A 25,336-nucleotide genomic window follows, 5' to 3' on the forward strand; every position below is an offset into this window, starting at 1 on the left:
TGGAAATTTATGCCGTCAATTGCTAGCAGCTGTCAGTTGTTCCAATCGCAGCCGTCAACAAATCAAACATTTCTATATGATTTCTATTGTGTGCATATGTGTGTAGTTGTTTTTCGTTTTGTTTGCATCAAAAACGTTTCTGAAATCAAAGATATTTAATGGTGTTTAAAATCGAAATATTTATGAAAAATCGAAAAGAAATTTCATAAAGTTTTTTGACCAGCAAAGACAAAAATGGAGACCACTTCCGAAACAGCTAGTCGATTGCGGTCTGGTGGAGTTGCTGAGGAGTACATGCAATGTCCTACGTGTGAATGCAAACTGCAGCATTGGGAAGTGAAGACACATTTCGAACAGGAAATGGAGCGTTTAAGACATTTGCAAATGAAAGCGGTTAGAGAAGCAAGCGCCGAATTGTTACAGCAAGGCGCCAGTAATACGTTGGCACATAGTGAAGACCGACGAAAACCTTGGACAATATTTCAACGAGTTCAACGAAATCGTCATTCACGTATAAGGGTTTGTTTATTTAATATTATAAATTTAAATTATAATTGCAATAAAAATCCATCTTTAGCGAAGAACTGGTAAACGAGCAGCACCTGTAACTGATCAACAATGTCCTGTTTGTAATGCAAGTTTCCCATTAGAGGAAATCCAACAACATGCTGAGCAATGTTTACGGCGAAGTAATGGGACAAGCAATGGTCGTGATGGAGGCAGTTCAAGCAACGAAGACGACGATGGAGAAGAGTACGAAGAATATGAATGGGCTGGGCAAAAGCGAATACGTGTATCAAGCATGCTGCAAGGTGGTTACGCCGCCATTGGTATAGGTCAAACTGTTACAAATACTGCAAGTAGTGGCAGTCATAATTCCACTCAGGGTGGTGACGAAGAAGAGGAAGATTTAAATGTAGATGAAGATGACACACAAATTTATGGACCGGCTCAGTATGTAGAGGCTGATGTTATACCACCAATAGCTGAGCAAAATGGCAACTGTGCGGATGGTGACGTAACTAGCTACATGCGACGGCTAATAACTTGTTCTGAAGGAACGGTTTTACACAATAGCGCGGAAGAACTGCCTCGCACGAGCGTTGATATATTGGTAGCTACAAATACCGAGACATACATTTCCCAGGGTGTTGAACACACAGAACATCAAGACCGCACCAAAAATAAATTGAATGACAATGAGCAACAAAACTACCCGCAGATAATTGAATCGTTAAAAATGAAATTACGACTATTTGAAAATCAAGCGCAGAATAAATTCAAATGTCTGATTTGTCTAGATGATTATAAAAATCCAGCTATTTCGGTTGCATGCTGGCATGTACATTGTGAAGAGTGCTGGCTGCGTTCGTTGGGTGCACGAAAACTTTGCCCACAATGCAATTTGATTACAACGCCAAAAGATTTACGCCGAATTTATATGTGAATGAAGAAAAGTAGCAACACTATACATTTTTAAGGCATTATAAACTTTTCGACCATATATATATATTTTTTTTCAAATTATTTAGTTTAAATGTATTAATACACATATACATATTATTATTCTGCAATTTTGTATACTTGCTGAAGTATTGAGTTGTAGTAAGGAGAAATAATAATGAAACATTGCAATTAGATATTAAGAATTATCAGAACTAAAGCTGTGTCACAGTTACAATAAAAATACAAGATATTATTTAGCTACCAGAAGTAAAAAAATATACAAACATATGGTATTATTCCTGTCGTCACACACATCATTTTTTTACATTTTTTTTCAATATAAGTAGCTTCTTAAAAGGAAAACACATACTTATATGTACATAGAAGGTGCACCAGCTCATTCTAAATTACCCGAGCTCTGAATCTTTCCTCATCCTTGATTACAGCGGTTCAATGCGGATACTCGTTATTTTGGAAGGTAAATCTCATTTTGTGTTGTAAACCGGCATTTTGCGAATAAGGTAAAAACAAAATATAGACAATACTCAAATATAATGTAATATTTTTATTATTCTGTTTTGCGTTTGTCGCTTTTGACTTTTTCTTCCGTTCGTAAATATTTACGCTATGGTGGTATTCGCACACAGGTGCGTATTTATTTAAGCAGACCTTGTAAGGCATCATATAAGTATAGTATTTGATTGATTTGATTTATTATTAAATTTATTTACAATATAAGCAACCTTATTGCTTAATCTAGCTAATGTAATATATACGTTTCAATGATGTTATCAAATATTTCGTACATCTTACAATATTTCGCCAGAGGTATGCTAGCTTGATAGAATATATTTTGGATGTCGAAAAAAGAAAACAACATTTAATACAAAATTCAATTTTTAGTTGAATAGTAATAAAGAAAAATAATCATGCTAGTTGAATTTGTAGATACTCCACCGTCGAATTTTAAGAAATTGACGTCATTCTCTTTTGACATTTCGCTCAGCTGTTTATCGAGCCGCCGTCAATTCTCTTTACGCCGTCCGAGTTAGTGTACAGTCGGCTACATAGTTTGAACTTTCGACAACGCGGAATTCAGTATAGATTCGGAATCGGGAATGAAAACAAATAGAAATAACAAATATATTTTTTTTGGTTAAATTTTTGTGGAATTTTTTTCGAAATATTTTATTAATTGCATATGCAAAGTGTAAATGATAGGTGAATTGAAATAAATGTAAAGATAAGTAAGTTATAAAACGTCGAGAAGTCCACTATTCATAGTGAAGGAGTATGTACGTAGAAGAAACGGAAATGGTTAAAAATTACTAGTGAAGATAAAAGAAGAGCGAGCAAAAGAAGTGGCTAGAAACTCGTACAAAGTAGGAGAAATAGAAAGCAAAGCGATAGTAAATAGCAATAAAAATAAATAGATATATACCTGTTAGTAGAGGAGGTGGAGGATCTGCCTGAGAAAGGTAGCAACGAAGAAGCAATTGAAATTGACGCAATACGATGAAGAAGTGAGCGATAGCGAGTGAATGAAATGCTTGACGTACAGATGCGAAATAATCGCACAATCCACTATTCAATTGAAGGCATATAAACGTATGAACGAATGAAAAATGTTTGTGCGGGAAAATAAGAGAAAATGCATAAGTGCAAAATACAAATGAATAAAGAGTTATATTATTATAAAAACACGCAAAGTCAATTCAACGGATAAAGGAGCCAGTAAAGTGGCTGGGCATTAGTGCAGTGCAGTATCGTGTCCCGTATATGTGTGTGATTGGGCGTGTTTAAGTGTTTGTGCACCCGAGAATACGGCAAAGGCAAAAGTGAAAACTTGCTTTTTTGTCGTCGTTGTTGCCATCATCGTTGGTCGTTGTCGTCGTTGTATTTTCGCATATTTCGCGACGGCAAAACTACGAGTGTATTTCGCTAAATAACCAGCCAACCAACCAAATAGTCAGCCAGCCAGTTTTGGCCGCGGCTTTGTATTCGGCAATAAAAAAAATAAAGTTAAATTCCTGGAACTCGAATTTGCGAAATTGAAAGGCGCGCGCGTGTTTTTCGCATACTTAAACATAAAAAACTTTAAGAGGATATATGTGATCATTTAAAACCAACTTGAAAATACATACAATACAAGTGTTTGAAAAGATTTTAAAGTGCTGCTGGCCAGTGAATTGGAAACGGTCCAAAGATATATTTGCACCGAGGGGGGGCCTTTCGACCGACCGTCACATTTGCCACCGCATCGCTAAACCACAGAGGCGGGATTATGTCATTTTGTATGTGTTTGTATGTATGTATGTGTGAAATTCCAACTAATTAATAAATCGAAATGCTATAAAGCGCCACAACGAATCAGATCTGTGAATTAAATATATATATTTTTTATGAAAGTGCTTAACTGAAGACATGAGTGTGAAAAGTTATGCGAAAATGTAGCAAAAACGAGAATAGTAATCAAACTTTTAAAACATATTAAGTTTAGTGCAAAAAAAATCTGCATTTAGAAAATGTTTTCAGTGAAATGGCGTCGCAATTCAGTCGCTGGCGATGCAGTCCTCGGTAAAAATTCCCACATTAGAAAAAGCAGTAAGAAATTTAACAAAACGAAATTTTGCGACGGCAAGTCAAGAAAGCAAGCACGTTGTTGTCAGTTTGTTGATTTTACAAGCAACCGTAAAAGTTAGAAGTTTGAAATCAACAAAATAATACGTAATTATAGAAATATTGTTTGTGCTCGCAATTAAATGGCAACATTCAATGGTCATAGCACTACCGCCGCTACGGATTTGTTGGGATCCTCGGTTGCCGTCGCGGCTGCCACAGAGCATTTTGAACGTAGCACTGCTGCGGCTACTACAACGTTTTTGCTACCCTCCACGGCGACGGCAAATGGAGCGCCGTTGCATTTAGAACCTTTTAGTCTTGCTGGTGGTCCACATTTTGTCACAACCACTACATCACCATTAAGTGGTGCAAATGCTGGCCATCATCATCATCCACATCAACAACAGCAGCATCACCACCATCAACAAACTAATTCCACTTCAACCAGTTATACATTCGTACAAATTAAACGCGAACCTTGCCAAGTATCGGAGGTTACCTCTGCTAATTGCCATCAAACACAACAGCAACAGCATCACCAGCAGCATCACGTGTCGACATCATCGACAGGTGGCAGTGGCATTGGTATTGGAGTTGGCATGGGTGTTGGTGTAGCCTCATCAACATCCAGTTGCTCGGCTTCCATATCAGCAGCTTCCAAAACGATGTCATCGTCGTCTACGCTAACAACGCTAGTGAAGATTGAGGCTTCCTCACCGAAGGTGAATGAAATGGATAAAACACCAACTGTGAATACACTTGCCGCAGCGCCAACAATGTCTAACACAAGTATGTTAATTTATAGTGAAAAAAAATTAAAACCTGCATTACATTATTCAAATTGATTCAGTTATCTATGCTAACAGTGTGTATGTATGAATGAAACATAAATTTTTATTTCTTTTTCGAAGTTTTTTGTTTTTTGTTTCACTTTTTTAACGATATTGTTTGATAAGTTAACCACTTAACTTGCTATTTTTGGTTCTTTGTTTATAGATAACACGGTGCCTATTGGTATTGCCGTGGCGCGTAAACGACCACAAGAAACGGCGGGAACACTCTCTAATGCTGCACCGATTCCAATGCAACAAACGCTTAATAAGGACATGAATTGCTTTGGTATACGCGTAGCGGATTTAGGTGAGTTTTGACAAACACTTGCAAGAATGAGTTTCTGATTTGTTAAGTTATAACTCTTGCTGCTATAAAATATGAATTTTAGTATTTTTGGACATTTCATTAGATTTATGCTTATGGTCTATAAAACAAACAAAAATATTTCAAAGAACTTCAAGATATTGTAAAAATGTATTTTGGTTATTAAAAACCCGATAGGTTGTTAAATATTTATTTTAAAATACATATATATGTATATCAATTATTAATCTTAGTGAAGCGCTAATAAAGCGTATACACTTCTCTTTTTAATTTTGTTGGTTTATTCAATATACTTAAAAAATTTTAAACGACATGAAAGGGTTAAGGGGTTTTAGTTATGCGGGCTGACTTTTGCATAGAAACGCATAAAAATGTCAACAATTTGTAGTCGTCGTCTCTTAAATGAGGGTTCCTTACAATACTTGCATTTTGATATACTACAGTGGTGATGCCATAAATAGAATAACTGGAAATTACAAACAAAACTTTCCAAACGAATTACTCTAATCAAAAAAATATAAGTTATGCTTATATTAATAATAATAAGTAATAAACTGTATTAAGCTCAAATGTGTCAAATAGTTACTGTAATATTTCTATTTACTAAACAATATTTATGTAATACTACATCTGCAGTGGTTTTGTTGTGTTTGTTGTCGATTTTGAATATATTTGTGACCACAGTTCATGAAACTATCAATGATTTTGTACAAAAATCAGGAAACATGAAACAAAATAAAAGATATATTTATAATCTCAGTTTTGTTTTGAATAGTAGGGATACATCGAATTAAACAGCGATACGAATTTCGAAAACCTATGTATGTTATATTTCAATAAAACGTATTTTATGAGCTTTTCTTTTATAAATTTCCAGTCGAAAATCTTTTTTTACTAGTATCCAAATGAAAATCGCCAAGCTTATAAAACACGTCTATCTTTAGCAGCTGTCTTGCGTGGAATGAGTCTCCGCATGACCCTAACCACCTCTTTGCATGCCCAACGAACCCAACTCCCTCCGTTAGATGACCTCGACGACAACTAAATTATAACTTATCACCGTTACAACAACAACAACCTGAACATAACAAAAAATGTATTTTGGGGTATTTGACACTCCAAGCACGTGAAATTCTCCTTCTTCCCGTTAGTTTCCGAACACACGTCGTATTTCTATTAGTTAAGTTATAATCTCTCGTCAGCTGGATACTTATTCGTAGAGCGATTTTAGCTAAAATTACAATAAGTTTGCGGAGGGCTTCAAATTGAACTTACATAAACGAAAACGAAGTTATCTCGGTTAATTTCAACTCATACATCCCTTACGAACTTCAACTCAAAATTAATGGGGGTTTGCACAATTAAAGTGCCTCACGTGTGCAAAATTGTTTAAAAAGAAATACCAGGAAAAGCGATAGCGATTTCTTTGGTGTATTAAGTTAGTTTAAACAATATAAATTTAGTCTGATCGGTTTATATGAAAAAAGTGATAGTATAATATAACTAATTATTTCGTATTTTTCAAAGTCGATATTAAAAGATCATGATCAGATTATGCTATTTTTGTGATCACTGCTGTGCTATGCACTGTCGTACATTTATTTTTATTTTATCACTTCAAGTGGCCTTCTCACAGTTGACTCCCCCCCATACACAAAATTCACTACAACAAATTTATGTACGTGTGTATGTACTACCCTCTTCTTGTTTTTGATTTAGTCAAAAAATGTATACTTTAACTTTTATTATTAATTTCGACTACAATCTCTGCGACATAAGGCCTACGCATAAATGAATAATGGTGGTTGAATGGAACGGAAATGGAGTGAGGGTTTGGCCGGATGGTGGATACAGAAAGCGAAGAGGTGGACAATGCTGCATAGTTGGTTTTATTGGTGGTAGTTTTGATGAATGGATAAATATTTAGTTGTTTGGGGTTACATTTTGGTAGATCAAAGAGATGAAGAGACACGGGTTTATAAGCATGTCGTTTAATATGTCTCATTACCGTGTTGATTTAAAGCACTAATCAGATTATATAAATTTGTCATGGGAATTCCTTCGTTAGCACTCAATATAGTTGTGGACTTATGCGTACTTGTAAAGAGATTATACATATACATACATATGTATGTATGTATATATGTACATACATACTTATGCACGCACTAGCATTCTTAATTGGTACTGACGTCTTCACCAACTGTTCGATTTGTGTTGTGTGATATTTACAACGTAAAGCCGTCGGCTTTTTAATTTCCATGATGATCTTTATCTTCTGAGGAATATAATAACATATTACAATATATACATAATATGTTAGAATTTTCCTCGGTTGTAATTTGAACACACGACGTATTAAGTGATAGTCGCTCACCCAATGCACTAGAGAGGTTTTGTAATATGTAAATATATGCTCGAAGGCGATCAAAGTGAGTTGATAAACGATTTTGAGTAGATGCTTTAAAATAATGAATAAAGAATTAATTTAAATTGTGGGTGGGAAAAGCGCCTGTGGCCAGACTAAGTACATACATTTCTTTGACTGAGCAGCGTGTGATCAATAGCAAGTTATTCTGCTGCTCTATTGTAAGGACTTTCATTGAAATTGCGCTTCCAAATTTTACCCGTTCGCCCACCTAAGAGCCGTTTCGCTCCCCAGACATCTGATTGTTGAAGCAAGAAGTCGAAGATATAATGGATATGTACCGTTTTTGTGAGCATAAGTAAAATTGCATTTTCAGTTGCTCAGCTCCTTTCTTCCACGGCGTAAATATATGTATGTATGTTTCGGTGTATGCTCTTTCTTTTGTGGTGCGCTTTGCGTCATTTCTTTCCTTTCCAAGTATACTTGCATGTGCCGAAGCAGAACATGTGCACACCACCCCCGCCAGCGTCGTTCGTTGACTTCATCCCTAAGCAAGTAAGTGAAAGTCTAGGATTCCCTTACTTTACCCATCATCCTCACATTTTAACATAACATATTTCTTATTAAAAAAAAATCATATGGTATCGCCGTTACTATTTGCACAGGGGGTGTATTTACAATGTTGTTCGCCAAAGTTGTTTTGTGTTTTGCCTTTTCCTTTATATGCCCGCCACCAACGCCATCATTGCCGCTGGCATGCTCATTGAGTATTCTCGTTACTGTTTCGCAAGGTGGGTATGTCAACAAAATAATAGCGAGCAATCGTTCGCAATTGATGCAACACACAGCGTGAGTGAATTTGCCGGGCGTATTTGGAAGCACACAAAAGGGATGAATGCTGCGTTCGCTTTGTGTACCATGTACATATTTCCACTTTCTTTTGCTTCTACTTCATATTCTACTTACATTCCTAACACGCAACATTGCCATTGCCATGGTCGTAAGTATGATGCTGAGGTGCGGTGCGACCATATGGAAACATACCCACTTGATGCTGAGACATGTTTTCGACTTCTCCCCCTTCGTGTAGCACTCTTTTCGTGCATAATATTTTATTTGTAATACCTTTGGTGGTAGGCACATGGAGTGCTTGAATGAAATTAAAAATTGCATTAATGTCTTTCTTACGTCCAATTTTCCTAAAATGCGTACTAATGAGCTCGTAAATTAATGGTGGGCGAATTCTTGTAATGCGATACAAAATATTTGATTAGATATTTCCTTTCGAGTGTATTGAAAATACGAAAAATCATGTTTTCACTGATGGAAGCTTGATTGTTGTGTGAAGTTGGTGATTAATGCTATTAATAGAGTGAATTCGAGAGTAAATGTATTGTTCCCGCTGCTTTATTGAAATGTCAATCATATCTTGATAAGCTTTTTTCTTCGATAACGAAAAGTCTTTTCCTTGCATAAATGTCCAATGAGCCGTAATAATTCTGAAGAGCATAGATAAATAAAGTATATAAGAGCTTTCTCGTATGATCAAAAATAAGGGGACCAACAAAGAATCTCAATTATCTTTTAGTGCAGAGGACAAATAATTGTACTGTATATTCCTCCGTCTTAAAACGTTTCTACAATATGCAGCCATATTATAGTTATAACTATGGGTGGGCAGTATATTTTGGAATTTTATACATATAAATATATGTATCTGCACAAAATCATGCAATGTTTTTCTTATTTATACTTATTAATACATTTTCATTCTCAATGATGAGGGTGGATCCCCCTGCTCCCTTTAAGATAAAACTTATTCAACCAAGAATTTTTAACTAAATAGATGCCCCTCGATTTCTTAGTATAATTATGGTATTTTCTTGTAAAAACTTGCAACTTCTGGGGTGTTGAGAAATTTGTTGTTCGGTGGATTTTAAAAATCTATCCACTTAAGTGAAACCAATAAGATCGATTATCCGTGTCACAAATCAATGAAAACCTTGGCTCCGATTGCTTACTACCGAAATAACGGCGCCGAAAACTCGACCTACTGACAAATCTGAATTTGACAATATATTAAAGAAGGAAGGCTTTAGAAAGCGCAGAAATGATATACATGTCTGATCAAATTTGACCCGGACTGGTGCAATTAAATGCCCGCGAAAACCGATTTGATTACATTTTTTTTCCTAGATTGGTACAATCTCCTTTTGTATTCGTGTGAAGTTCGTGCTCCATATGTCAATAATTGTATGTTTAACAGCTGTTTGTTTACGACGCAAAAAGTTTTTCTGACGAATTTTTATTCTTGAAAAGAATATTTAACAACGAGTTTAAGTGGAAGTCGTGAAGTGTTCGAAAAGTTGTCGTTAAGAGCCGTCCATCCTCCTCTGTTAATGACAATAAGCAGTGAAAGAGTTAAAGAAACAGTGCTTGAAAATTGTCGTGTTGGCATCAGAGAGATATCAGAGATATTCTACATATCATAGATCGACTCAACACATTTTGCTTAATGTTTTGGGTGTGAAGAGTGTTAAAGCTGAACTCGTACGAAAATACCTGAAAAAACGACGTCGAGTAAAGGGCGCAAAGGAGATGCTTGACAACGTAGTTGAGGTCCCTTCAAACTGTTGCGCTGTTGCATTACTATTGACGCGACGTGGGCTTATGAATATTACGTCGATTCTTTTCAACAATTAAGCGAATGGCGCTCTAAAATTGTGCCGAAACAAAAAAAATAAAAAATCGCTGACGGCATTGAAGGCCATCCCAGCCGGAGCTTGTAACAAGTTTGCGGAAAATTGGATTAAGCGTTGGTGTGCTTGCATTTGTCAGATGGTATATGAGGTATTTCTCACAATTAAATTGGATTAAAATTTTATTCTTAGCAGTGAGTTGTACGAAAAATGGGGGATAACGATCCATAACTTCACCTAATCGTGATTGGGTGTGTTCAATTGATTTTATATCGTATATATTGGTGATTGTGTGTGATATCTTAAGGAAACAACAAGAAAGGGTGCCGCCGAGCAACAACTTCGCTATATTTCATATACATTTTGTGACGATATCTCTAAATATTTCACCCTAATTAATTTAATAAATATTAAAATGCGGTTAATAGTAAATGTTTCTTATGTGTATCTATTATTTTGCCCATAAGTGTATAAACATGTGTATGTATTTAAATGGGCAGCTTACTTTTGTTTGAAAACTCGAACGGCTAATTACAAAAACAATTACATACAGCGAGTAATATCGCGCCTTGCCAAGACCCAAGATAGAGTACATAAATTGGTTGCCCCAACTTCAAAACCTCTTAACCGCAAATATAAGAATACACTTAGGTACGTGGATATACGACAATACATACATACAACTAATTGCTAGTGACGTTTGATGATCGAGCACAATCGTAATTATTATATTTTTTTTTTCATTCGCTGTGACTATTCTTTATAAAAATTTCTATAATGTACAATATATTATATATATATATACCTATGTATGCACATATGTACCATATGTATGTATACGCAAATACCTTGAAAAAATTTGCATTGATTTATCATTGAATTTAAATAGACTTATTATAAATCTACATGACTGCCAAAATGAGCAGGTTTCTAACGCAATTGAAGACTACAAATCAGTGGAATCAAAGGGCATTTAATTCGCTTGCAGCTTACTTACTCACTTACTTTTTCTTATAATTGTTTTATTTATTTATAATTTTGCATTTTTGGACAATCTGTGCTTAATTTTTTGCTATTATTTATATATGTTTATTATACCCCCTACTGTGTCGTATTTTACGTACTCTAAAGACATGTATAAGGCGAATGCATACATTAATTGTTGTTTTTGTTTTTCATTTATAAAATGTTGTACGTACATATCTTTTAGAAACTTGTGAAATTTCGCACATTATACATATGTATATACGTATACATATGTACATATATATATATTTCATATATCTGCAGTATTAAAGTATACACGTTTTTGGACAACCAGAAAAGGCATACATAGGAGCCGGTCTTATTCACTTGGATATTAACAAAAAACATCTGATAGGGGAATTTGGCATGTTGGCCATTGTGGTTCTGATTTGTTATAGCCACCAACAACAAAATATTTAGATCCAACAGTTGAATATTTTCACTCGAATTGCGCAGTTGCTTGGGTGAGATAAGCTTTCTGAGTCTTCTCCCTGTTTGGAAAATAGCTATTGCCGTAATTGATGCAAACGGTAAAATAATGAATCGCCATTTCATCGAGCCTTCAATTTCCTGAAGCGTATCGTAAAGTAATAACACCATAATTATGTAGGGTGCTTTTAGGCGTATACAGTTTCATAGTATATATGTATATTCATAGCTGTTCAAGTAGACATATATATTGACATTTTTATTCAGGATACCTTGGTTTGTTAGCGTGCAAGACCGCAAAGCTGAAAATTTAATACCAAAACTTACATGCTGTGCGGCACATTTCTGGCTTAACGCCTATTTGGAGTGTTAAAAATGTTTAGGAGATGCTTCAAGTTCTCTTGCATTCACAAAGTTACCGTCAATGGAGAGCACTACAGACAAATGATTCGCTGACTCGCTTTTTTTTACGTTCTCCGCGTCAATGTCGATTGCTGAAGGGCAAAATTGTTCTTGGAGAATGAATTTCGACTCGAATCATATATGTCATTCATTTGATTCCTTTCGACTATTTTTTATGAGATTGGTCTTACCAGCGAGATATTCCATGGGTCATATGTTCGAAAATCCGTTCAAACACAAAATTTAATAACATGCCGACAAAATATCCCGTACTTTTTATAATCCGAACAGGGTATGTTAAGTTTGTCACGAAATTTGTGACACCTAGTAGGAAACGTCGAAAGCCCTATAAAATATACATATATATATATATATATATGTCAAGTCCCTCAGTTTTTAAGATTTCGATGTGAAATTTTGCGCGCAGTCTTTTCTCCCCAAGGAGCCGCCGATATCGGACCATATATGTAGCTACCATACAAACTATACGATCAAAATGATGTATTTATGTGGACAATTTTTTTATTTGACAAGATATCTTCGCGAAATTTGTCATGGATTATTGTCCAAGGTAACGTTAAAATATCCGAACAAATTTTTTAGTTTTACAAACTAAACTATCAAAATCAAGGTAACCGAACATTTTTTTTAGATCAGACCACTATAGCATATAGCTGCCATAGAAATTGAACAATGAAAATTAAGTTATTGTAAGGAAACTTATTTGTGAAGGGTATTCTAGCTTCGGGGCAGCCAAAGTTAACGTTTTTTCTTGTTTAATTGTTTTTCGTTTCAAAAGCTTGATGTTGATAATTACGATATTATATTATTTTTAATTTTGATTCGAAAAATTAAGACATTAAATAACAAAATAAAACAACCAATTTCCCGCATACATGTAATTATGTGTATGTGTGACCAGAGGGATACACACAATTTTTTTTTGTATGATGGAAACTCTTCATTTGCTGGCATTTAATTGCATTACGACCGGCGGTATGTTCATTTATCATATACAATACACCTACTAGCTGCCTAACCTTAGAGCACCCGAAAGTACAGTCGCATTCATAAGCATATAAATTGCACTAAATACAAAGTGAATTAAAGTGTGTCTGTGCGTAATCCTTCGACTATTGCTAGCCAGGTCAGTTGCCAAAAATATCAATTAAAATAATAATATTTCGCTTTCATGAAGAAGTTCACTCTTAGGAGATGCAATGAAACTCAGCCACATCTGTATTTACATGCTATTTACATGCAATAATCATATATTTATATACCTACATAATTTCGCTGTGAAGCTCGGCCTAAACACCTGTAAGGGTCTGTGTTGTACTATTATACGAGTATGTTATTATAGGCATTTATTTTTAATCCTGCCCTGCAACTACAATCTGAGGATGGTTAATGTTGACCAATCACCCACATAATAAACGAAGAAAAAGAACAAATTCATCAAAAAGATTGAACAGCAACAACAATCGGACCTAGTCAAAATCTGTAAATTGCACACTTGTGCATATTATCTACGGGCAGGAACAACAACTGCAGCTCCGGTAAATAGTTCAAGGTCAACGCAAATACGCTGCTCACAGCCACACACACGCTCACTCAGGATGTCTTCTGCACACATACACACATATACATGCATCTGTATGCAAAATATTGCGTAGTGAATTTGCAGAATTTCAGTTGACTGTTGGAAGTTGTGCGTTCAAAACCGTGCCTGCAAACCATCACAGAAAATTATACAGGAAATTATTTCATTCTATTTTATTTGACACTTACGCCCAGAATTAATTATCAGCAGTTAACGAGTGGAAAGTGAAAGTTTAGTAAATTTCCCGCAATTTTCACAATTTTGTAGACTACTTTCGTGCGCTTGGGCGTCAGCATTAAGCAGTTGTGTTAGTTAACTTTTAGGCGCGTAATTTTTTGCTGCTCTATTCTTTATATTCTTCTGTTTATGGTTTTGTGTAATAAATATTTATGTTTTCTTCTCATATTTTTCAGGTGGTGTTAGTACTGGCTGCAGCAACATCTATTTTACGGGTAACGGTGACTTAGTGACTGGGTCAGCGACCGCCGAGGAATTGGCGCTCAGCGCCGCTGGTGTGCAAAGTGTAAATCGTGCACCGTCAACCTTTTGGCAATATCAAAGTGAGTTATGATTTTTTACTTAGTATAATCTTACAAATTACTTGATTAATTATACACAATCGACAATTACAACAAACAAAATGTATAATATTTATTTTGCTCCTTAGATGCGCTTCCCATTGAGTCAGTGATTTCCATGTCTCCAGCCACCGTGGGTTTGCAGTATTCGCGCGATGCAAGTCGCAGTCAAGTGGTACTTTTGCCGGCTACACCAGCCGCCTTAGGTAGGTTCACTTCATATATGTACATACTCGTAAAATGTTTTCAATAACTTACAAACACACCTATATTAATACATATGTACATACATACTCCTATATACGGATTTAAAAGTATTAGCAAAGAGCTTCAATTCATATTCATCACCAACGGTTTCATCACATTTTCATACAACACCATACCATATACAAATCTGTTAGCGTTAAAAGTTGCAACAAGCGGTCACACGGCAAAACAAAAGTTATTTAATTTTTTATTTTTTATAAATTCGAATAAGGGATTTTTGGCTAAAATTTTTCGTTTGTTTTTATGCGATATTTACGGTTGCCAAAGTTAAAACCTGAGGGATCTTACTTTTGAACACACAAAAACTCATGTTTTCGGATTTTGCCATCGCTAACGCTTTTTCAATATATGTACATTTCTGCACTATTTTTCATAACATTTATTACTTTACCAAATCTAGAGCAGGTTAACTATTAATGTCGATGTTATAAACTTTCACAGCAGTTGTGTGCTCTTTCAAATGTTTCGAAAGTTGCTCGAACTACTTTTCTCTGCTTATTTCAAATTCTGATTGAGACTAGACTTTGTCTCTTAAATTTTGTGTTAATCTGAATCAAAACCGCTCAAGTATCATTCTTCAAGACCGTCGATCTTGCAATAACATACTCAAACTATAAAATTAATCGTTCATTATTGTTTCCTATTGATTATGAAGTGTTTTACATATTTTTTTTTATTAATTATTATTATAATGCCGCTTGTTTTTATCTTCAGCCGCTAATTAATGCTCACTCGTTTATAATTACTATATATTTGCCGGTTGGCTTTTGGTATTGTTTTGTTGACGGGCCGCAGGTTGCTTTCTAGTTGCTAATATACGAAATTGAAAATTGTCCGTTTTATATCTGCTGTTTGTGTCCAAAATAATGCTATTCTGAAAGACGGACGAATAACCGAAGCGTTAAGGATACGAAAAATTAGTACCTTAATTCAATGACACTTGGTAATTCTTTAACGAAATCTTTGTTATCGGCTCTACAGTTTCAACAAAGAAGACGAACGGTTCTTGAATTCTTTGTGTTCATTGTTCGCATTAAATTTAATGTGCCATAGTGGTCACTAGTTTTTGCCTAGTTTATTTAAAATTTTCAGAGAATATTTATTAGCTATTGTAAATACTTTAAACAAATGCGAAAAGAAACAGTTTTTTGAAAATTCTGAGACTACCCCTCTCACCTTCTCTTCAATAATGCGCCTAATGCTCAAAACTTTAGGATCGTACGAAAGGGAGTTTTTTATACTAATTAAATCGCTTTTAAGAATAACTGAGGAGCTCATTTTAGTAGTTAATTTTGTTGACTAAATTCAAATATTTGATTTATTTTAATTTTTACACAAATATTGTTTTTATATTTTCTTAAATTTGTTTAATGCAAAAACACCATACGATATTTCTACTGATTAACGCTTACGTAGATATACTTATCTGTACACTTACTATATGTTTACCTATGTATGTACGAGTATATACTTGTATACTTTATTTAGAATTCTGCTTATAATTTTAATGCTTTGCTATGTCTCATTTTCACATTGAAAAGAGTACTTAACAAGACAAGAAAATAATAATCAACAAAACCTGCAATTTTCACATTCACTAATTTGCTTTGGTACCCTCTTTTTCCATCCCATCTCCCACAACCACCAAACCACCACCACAACCACCACTTGACCGCTACAATTGATATGAATTAAATAAAATCAATAAAAATTATTCGAAATCGCATCAAAATTGCTATTGCCTCGTTTGAATTGATTTGAAAATTGATTTGACCGAAAAAAATCACGTCTCGAATTCAAAAACCCAAATAGGCATATCAAATTTTCCAATCTATACACCCACAGATCCGTTCCAACAGGCGGCGGCTTTTGTTTGGCCATCATACATACCGCAGGGTACAACGCCGGCTTCTGCCGCTGCGGCCGCCACCCTACAGCCGCCGCCCAATTTTATATTCCCTTCAATGAGCCCACATTCGACGCTACAGCCGCAGTCTTACGCCACGTCACTCCAACTTTTCGGCTCGAATTACTTAACCGCGGCTGCAGCTGCTGCCGCAGCCGCCGCTGCCACTTCGACACTTTGCCAACACAATCAACAACAAACTAACACACAGCAGACCACAAATTCAATCAACTTAAGCTTGGCCGCACCGGGCGGTATACCATCGAGTGGCGGCGGCAGCGGCGTTGTAGGCACTATGAACAGCAGCAACAATATGAATAGTTCAAGTAGCCGCTTTCTGAGTTTGGCAACTACAGGTGCGTCCGCTTCCAACATACTCGAAGCTCCGAAACCACAAAAAACCCTACAGCCAACATTGACGCTACCGCCACCACCGTCCACAGCTGCATTACCGCCCCCACCTTCGCTCATTCTACCGCCTGCCGCATTGAAAATCGAAGACTGGTGTGCGACGGATTTTATGGCGGCTGCGGCGGCAGCAACGGGAAAAACCCATCATGCGGGTTTGGGCACGACGCCGTCGTCAACGTCTCATCCAATTGCTTTGAATTTCGATGGTCGGGATAAAACGACTACAAATACAACGAATCTGTTGGATTTGCACAACGCTGCCGCCGTTAATGCCCAGGCATTAAATTTAATGCGTTTGCCGACCCCTCCAACGTCGGCGACTATGGAGTCGGCGGCTGCAGCTGCTGGTGGGCCACAGTTGCAACCACAATTACTATTTCAGACCACTTCGACACCATCGCCGGCTTTACTCAATTTATCTGCATCGTTACAGCGCGGTACGGCTGGCAGCGTTACTGGCGCCACTACAACTGTGACTCCCACAGGTATTTTCATAAATGGTGGTGGGACTACGGGACCGCCATCTACACTTTCGACCACTATCGGTCCACCAACGCCATTGGGGGATGAGACGACGGCAATCAATTTTAAAACAAGTCCAGTAGAAGCTGGGCCGTCGCAGTCGGTGAGTGGTATAGTGGTGGGTGTGCCTCGTGCAATAAACAACAGTGGCCAAACGCCTCAGTCAGGTCCACCACCCCAAATGCAAGATGTAAATATACAAACCGATACACCGGTCTGTAGTGATGACGAGAACTCAACGTGTCCGCTTGCCATACAACAGCAACAGCAACAGTTGCAACAACAGTTGCAATCATCACAGGTGAATCCGATGAATTCGCCGAATTACAACAATGATGATGATGTACAAGAGCCTTTGGAGTTAACAAAGCAGAGTTGTCATAATGGTAACGTACATTGTTCCGAAACTGGTGGATTACCCATAACAACAACGTCAACAGCAACCACGACAGAAACAAATCATATTGTGTGCCATAATGAAGCCAACGCAGCGGCGAATGGGGAAGCTGAAGGTTACGAAGTTTTAACGCAACCTCCTCCACCATCGTCTTCAGCGGGCGAAGCCGTTCCAATGCTTTCAGGTAATGAACCAGTGCATTACAATGAGCATCAACAGCAACTACAGCAATCCGGCCCAGAAGATCTAACCGGCCTGGAGCTGCTATCAAACATCAGCACTAGTACGCTGGCGAGTAAAGGTATCGGCGTAGGCATTGGCATGACAATGGTGCGTGTTAAGCAGGAACCACTCGACCACATGGACGCACCCGTTTCTTCAATGAGCGATGAATTGTCATCATCAACTGTCGCGCCATCCTTACCGTCACAAATGCCACAATTTATCACACAGCAATCGGATGTATCGCAGCCGGTTTCGGGCAGCTGCGACTCTTGTGTGCCTAGAGAGGCTGAAATGCAGCGACAAACAACTCCGCTGCCCTTGCTGGCTCACGCGCTCCCACCCACACCTTCATCTAACGTGCCCACAACGATAGTAGAGCCTCTGGGCGGTTTGAATTTGCTCTGCGCTCTAGCTGAACAACGCATCCAAGAAGAAGTTCAGAGCAGCCGTGGCAATTTGTTCACTGAAAGCGAGTCGCCGCCACCGTCACGCTCTACTTCATCTTTCGGACGTCAACAGACGCCCGAATTACAGAGCCGTTCACATCCGTCGCCCTATCGTTTGGAACAATCTTCGTTTCCCTCAATGGAAGGTATCGAGCTGCCTTCGACGAGTGGTCTTGGTCTCGGTATTGGTGGTGGTGGCGGCGGCGGCGGAGAACCGCCAGTGAAGCGCAAAAAGCACAAACATTCCAAATCATCAAAATCATCTTCATCATCGACGTTGGGTGGTGTTGGCAAGAAGTCACAGCGCTGCTCGAAGAAGAGCAAGAAGAAATACGCCAAGGAGAAGCGTAAACACAAGCAACAACAACAACAATTGTTGGCTTCTGCAGCTGCCGCAGCGGCTGCGTCTGCCTCTGCTTCCGACGATGTTGACTTCGAGGACGAGCAATTACAACAAGAACTGAAGGGCGCCTTTAACCGTATCGATCCCAACTTCCAATTGCGTTTCGGTCAGTGGACCAATGCACAAGAGATATTCGAGCTAATGGAGAGTGATATGCGTATGCGTTTAGCGGACATAACGCGTCAATATCGCAAGAAAAAGCGAAAGCTCGACGAGATCTCCAAAAATAAGAAGAAGAAAAAATGCGCAAAATTGCTTGCCGCACAACAACAACAACCCACACTGTCACTCTCATCATTGGGTGCTGGTAGTGTCGGTGGTGGCCTCTCCTGCAGCACGACAGGCACATCTCTACCACTCTGTGATTACAAGTTTCCGAAATTCTCCACTAATAGCAGTGTAGTGGGTGCCACTTCAACGCCCTACTTAAATCGTTCCAGTTTTCTGCGCTTCGGCGAGAAGCCACCATCCGCCACACCCACACTTCCACACGCACAATTTCCGCCCCCTGAATGCGACAATTCAGAAGACAACAACACGCTTTCGGCTAGCAGCTCCACGGGCCCATCCTTGCCCGTTTACAAACCAGTGCGACTAGGTCCCAGCGCTTTAGCGGGTGCGGTTGCGGCAGCATCACTAGGCGTCGACATGCGAAATGGCGGCACACCTCAGCGTCATGCGCAAAAGCACACATCTTCGGATAAATGCCCAAGCACGACAATAGTATGCAAAGAGCCGAAGTTAATTGTTGGTGTTACGTCAACATCTACTTCGGTTGCCGTCAATAGACGTTCGAAAGAGGGGCATTCTTCGGCCGATGAGCAGAGTTCGGTTAGCGTATCTACATCGCTGATACAAAAAATGGGAACGAACGTTAAACAGCAGAATTCCAAGCACTCGGCGCAGCAAAGGCAAGAGCAGCATCTGTCATCTGTGGCTCAAACTTCTCAGTCACCGCAGTCCCAACAGCAAGCATACAGAAAAGCAATAGACCCACGTGATCATCAACTAATGCTGACCAGTGATCATTTATATAGAAAGGAAACGCGAGTGCTGACCGACATGGGTGGTCTCTTCTATGCCGGCGTGATGAAACCACTTCAACCGCCTGACGTGTACGCGATCACATTGGATGGCGAGCGTGGTAATAAATCGCATATAATGTCGCGCGAGGAGATCTTCAAGGATACTGTGAGTATTCTAATATTGTATATGAATTCACTGTATATTTATAGATAGTTTATGTACCCTTTTTAAAAATGTTTTCAAGTTAAAAGCGTTTTAGGTGTTGCTACATCCGAAATGCTAAGGGATTTAATGATAATGTCTTTTAAGTCAAACATTTACACATTTTGAACACACTCTCAACTCACTCGACTATGCCGGCCACGTTAGTCAGAACAATCCTAACCAAAAAAAAAATACTTTTAGAATTCTAACGTAAAATAACTTATAATTTGTATTCGGCTTACTTTTCATTTATAATTTAATATAGTAAAAAGAGAATGAGTACATAAACCATTTCAATTTTAGATTCTGGAGGTGGCGCCTAAATCTGTGGAGAGTGTACCTGTTGGCACACGACTTTGTGCCTATTGGAGTCAGCAATACCGTTGCCTTTATCCGGGTCGTGCTATCGAGTCTGAATCATCCGATGACGGTGAAACACCGAACGATTCTGTAAGCGTGGAATTTGACGATGGCGACAGTGGACGCATACGTTTACAGAATATACGCTTCCTACTAAGTGACTATCCCATTGTGGGTAAGTGTGTTGAAATGTAATATTGTATAATTCATGCACATTCATCTCTTTTGCGCCCATTCATTCATTTCAGTTTCATTGAAAAAAGGGTCGGAAATTTTGGGTCAAAGTTTATTGGATGATGAAGAGATTTCTTCGCTTCCGAAAAGTATGTTCTTCGTTTTTCTAGAATTTTTTTAATTCTCATTTGTTTTCGTGCCACCCTTCAAAATTACAACAACCACAAATTTCCGATCAATTTCATATTCATTCATTAACCTCAATTCATCTATGATTTTCAATTGATCTGCTATTCTGTATTTCGTGCGTTTTAATTTGTATCCCTACTTTTTCCGTTCTCTTTTCTTTTTAAACGTCCCAACTCATCAGAGTACAACGATAATCCCCTCTACTCTTTAGGCAAGCACAAGAAATCGAGCGCTGGTGCGCGTAACGTCAACGGTTCCGGAAGCAGTCACAATTCTAATGATGCTCACGATCACATTTCCACATTTGCACTCGCCGATATGTCAGCCGCGGCGCCATCAACATGCGGCAGCGATCCGCCAACACAGAGTGCGAAAGATTTAAGCGCCCAGCGTAAGGAGAAGAAACGCATTAAGAGTTTGAAGAAGAAATCACAAGCAGCAGCAGCGTTAGCAGCAAACGGCATCGCAAATACAATACCGGTGACAGTTAATGGTGGACAACCACTTGTCGCGTCCACTGTGAATGGCACAAGTGGTGTGGACGATGCTACCGAGTGCAATCGCAAACATCACAAACATAAAAAACGCAAAAAGCACAAGAAACATCATCATCGCAAGGCGAATGGTGAATGTGAAGCGATTAATGGTGCTAATAATACGTTCGTAATCAAAAACGCCGGTTTGGCGCCAAGTGGCAATTTTCTGACGTCTACACCGATCACCTACAAAGGTAAACGAGAATACCCTGCAACAGTTGGGGATAATCACAGCAACAATACGCTAATGGCAACGGATGCCGATGAAGTTGCCGAAGAGCACGTCGTGCCGGAAGTGGCGCGAAAGGCACAAACACAGGGTGGCGCCTTCCAAGCAGTAACTGGTCACAGCAAGTCACAAACTCAAAACGCATCGGCTTGCCTGCCCGCTGCGGCTGCAATTAAGATGGAAACTGTGCCGTCGACGGCGGCGTCAAATGCTAAAGTTAAAACTGAGCATTTGGATTTGGAGGAAGAGAGCACATCAAATATGATGTCCGAGCTATCGGATGAGGTAATTAAAGAAATATGCTTCTTAGTGTATTAATTTAATTATAATATTATTATTAATTTTTCTTTTTGCTTCCTAGAACAAATGTGATGACGAGGAGGTGGAGCACAATAATTCGAAGGGCAGCAAAATTGCTGCTTTTCTGCCGGAGCGACAGCTCTGGGGTTGGCAGGGTAAAGCTTATCGTAAAGCTGGTATTAAGGGCAGAGCCCGCAAGCAATTCTATAAAACAATCAAAAGGGGAAAAGAAACAATAACTGTAATTGCCTTTATCGAGCGCAAACATAAATTTGTTGTTAAATTGGATTTAATATATTTTAGGTTGGGGATTGTGCAGTATTTTTATCAACTGGTAGACCAGATAGGCCATATATTGGACGCATTGAATCCATGTGGGAGACAACGTCCAGCAATAAAGTAGTACGTGTACGATGGTTTTATCATCCTGAAGAGACAACGGGTTGTCCGAATCTTAAATATCCGGTAAGTAACAGGAGTACATATGTAACTTAGATATATATGCGGAGTTGTTTTTACTTTGTAAAATGCGAAAAAGTTAAATTGTGTGATCAGCCATATTGAGAAGTATCAACAATGTAATTATGTACATAAATTAAAAGTTGAATTTAAAGATGGTTGCCACATATAAATAGGAAAGATTTGATTGTGATTTGTGATTAAATTGCATTCAATTCAATTACAGGACAGGTTCCTCTGAATAGACTAAAATACCGCCAAATTTTTTAAGTTTCAAGAACATAGCTACTACTACCTTAGTTATAGTACCTATACTCTCTCCGGTGAACATAGGCTGTAGTGTATTATCAAAAAAGTTAGGGATCCTTACTAAAACGCCAATAATGTAAGCCAAGGTTTAAAAAAATGACTTAAAAAATCCCTTACATAGCGTCCGCTGAAAATACTATTGTTTATAGAACACGACGATTATAGTTACTTCACATAAGGTGTTATTTTATTTAAAAAATAATAATAATAAAAATGCCGCCTCTGTAAGAGCTCTTTATGCGTACCTTAGTATTAATCCTTATCAAAATTAATTACTTTATATTCAAGACTGATTGAATACCTTTATATAACTGTTTGAATTAATCGATTCAGACATTATATATGAAAGATATCACGCTAGGCTGCAACATAATATGCGATGTAGGCGTCATTGGGCCACGGGAACGAAGTCAATGTCATGAAATAAAGTGCCCCCAAGTGGGATGACAAATGAACTTATCTGCTAGTATAAAAAAGAAAATACAGCATATTATATAAAAAAAAGTTTTAGTGCGAATTTCTTCCGAGTAGAGTTGCCATGTTTTATGTGTTGTTTGTAAAAACATAAAAAACCTGTTCTAATTATAATGAAGATTAAATAAGGCACTCTAAACAAAGTATATTATGTTTGTAACATCCAGAAGGAAAGGAAACGTCGGAGACCCTATAAAATGTATATATAAATGATCAGCATGACGAGCTGAGTCCTCTTAGTCATGTCCGACTGTTTGTTTGGATATGTATGCGAACTAGTCCCTCGGTTTTAAAATATCGTTCTGAAATTTTGCCGTATTTTTCTCTGCAATATGCAGCTCATTTGCGGTATTTGAGTATTCCCAATTGAATTTTTTTTTTTTTGCTATATACAACCTTCTTAAGTTTTACTTTTTTCAATAGGTGGAAAATTTCTGTCAAATAATATTAGACTCTCTAAAACTATTACTCACTGCCTTTTACTTTATTAACCTTTTATTATAAATTTCTGTTCTACCCAGGGCGCTTTATTTGAATCACCACACGAGGACGAAAACGACGTCCAGACGATATCGCATCGCTGTGAAGTACTACCGTTTGAGCGTTACTTCGCTAAATTCGGTGCTGATTCGAAGCAATATCAATCGATTTATGATAATAATGATACATACTACTTAGCGGGCTATTATAATCCGCGAGTCCAGGTGCTCAATCTGCAGGAGGAGATACCAACGCTTAAGGCAGAGCAACAGCAGCAGCAGGCAAAACAGCTTGAGCAAAAGCAGCAGCCATTGCAGGAGCAGCAACAACAACAAAACGATGTAGACATAGATAATATAAATGCGGTTGTTGATTAATATATAAGATGAAAGTAGTAACTTGAGGCCCAAGAAATCACATTTAAATACTAAATACTTTAAGGAGTAATAAACAAAACAAAAATTAAGTTAAAAATATGTATGTATGTATATGTAAAAAAATGAAAGTATATATATATATGTATCGATATATAAAAAATATATATGGGCATGTGCCACACATACATATTTAGATTAAAAAAATTCACAATGATAAAGAAGCAAGTAAACTAACAGTAAAACTTAAAAAGTATGTTTTGTTCTATATATGGACAGATGGACATGCATATGATAGGCAATAGCAACAAATGTCACTCAACTAGGCCGGCTAAGTTGTGCTGTAGAAATGTTTATACTATATGTGTAAGTATAAGTGTGAATCGATTTAATTTTAGAGGAGAGAGAGTTAAAAGGAGCTAATTGCAAAACATGATGATACAAAAAGAGAATCACTATATATTATATTAAATATATTATTACATTATATATATATATATATATATATATATATATCTATGCGAAAGAGATACAACACGTAAAGAGCATAGCATGCTAAATGTCGATGAGTAACATTTATGAGATAAAGAGATAACTTTAATTTTAAATGTAATAAAAAATACTTATATATACATATATATATTATACAAATAAACGTACACAAACAAAGATTCATGAAAACAGACGAACTTATTACGAACACTTACAGACGATTATACAATAATATTGAAGAAGAAGCACATAATACAAAAAGAAATGGAATCTAACAAACAAAATTGATATTTTTTCGGACAGTAATATAACGGTTATACAGCAGATATACTTATATATACTATATTTCAGATGAAATTTAAAACTAAAGTACAGAAAAATTTAAAAAAAAAACTTTAAAACTCCAGCAACTATACATATAAGATAGGGCAGCAAGCAAACAAAACAAAAAAAGAAGCGCAAAAAGAACCTGTGAAAAGCTAGAAGCGTGCAGTACGAAAATGAATGTCCGAAGAAATCGAACAGGAAACTACTAAAAATATACTATAATTGTAACAATTTATTGTGATAGTCGATCGATGATAATTGATGATGAAGACGATAATGATTTTGATGATGATAATTGCTATAATGATTTTTGATGATTATGACTATGGTGAGAATGCGTTGTATATTTACATCTCGTTTATTCATATTTAAAAATAAGAAATACAAAAAATGGCGACAAAAAAATACACACACACAAATGAAGAATCTTACTTAAAATCAATAGAGAAAAAAAGCTAAAAAAATAAAAATGCAAATGAAAATAAACTAACTCGT

The 25,336-nt window shown here is 37.2% G+C and overlaps 2 protein-coding genes and 1 long non-coding RNA gene across 6 annotated transcripts; 2 read left to right on the forward strand and 1 right to left on the reverse strand.

The window, feature by feature from the left end:
- Positions 1–69: 69 nt before the first annotated feature.
- On the reverse strand, positions 70–2,994 carry LOC138857581 (uncharacterized). Its single transcript, XR_011396703.1, has 3 exons — positions 2,888–2,994; positions 1,817–2,523; positions 70–139 (listed from the first exon to the last, which is right to left on the reverse strand). It is a non-coding gene; the product is annotated as an uncharacterized lncRNA (long non-coding RNA).
- RNF220 (ring finger protein 220) lies at positions 113–1,758 on the forward strand. The gene is made up of 2 exons (XM_014247866.3): positions 113–519; positions 578–1,758. Exons 1-2 carry the CDS (start codon positions 235–237, stop codon positions 1,445–1,447), a joined length of 1,155 nt encoding a protein of 384 aa, XP_014103341.2. The 5' UTR covers positions 113–234; the 3' UTR covers positions 1,448–1,758.
- Positions 2,533–25,331, forward strand: wge (winged eye). 4 transcript variants are annotated; one of them, XM_070110505.1, is made up of 11 exons: positions 2,533–4,857; positions 5,065–5,208; positions 14,167–14,313; positions 14,421–14,537; positions 16,411–20,099; positions 20,442–20,673; positions 20,747–20,821; positions 21,073–21,911; positions 21,988–22,167; positions 22,230–22,391; positions 23,690–25,331. In XM_070110505.1, exons 1-11 carry the CDS (start codon positions 4,209–4,211, stop codon positions 24,023–24,025), a joined length of 6,570 nt encoding a protein of 2,189 aa, XP_069966606.1. In that variant the 5' UTR covers positions 2,533–4,208; the 3' UTR covers positions 24,026–25,331. The 4 variants fall into 4 exon arrangements, with proteins under 4 accessions (XP_069966606.1, XP_069966609.1, XP_014103432.2 ...); XM_070110508.1 differs by having other exon boundaries at positions 16,444–20,099; XM_014247957.3 differs by lacking the exon at positions 20,747–20,821.
- Positions 25,332–25,336: the final 5 nt, after the last annotated feature.

The sequence above is a fragment of the Bactrocera oleae genome, chromosome 2 (genome assembly GCF_042242935.1).
Source record: "Bactrocera oleae isolate idBacOlea1 chromosome 2, idBacOlea1, whole genome shotgun sequence".
Lineage (NCBI taxonomy): Eukaryota > Metazoa > Arthropoda > Insecta > Diptera > Tephritidae > Bactrocera > Bactrocera oleae.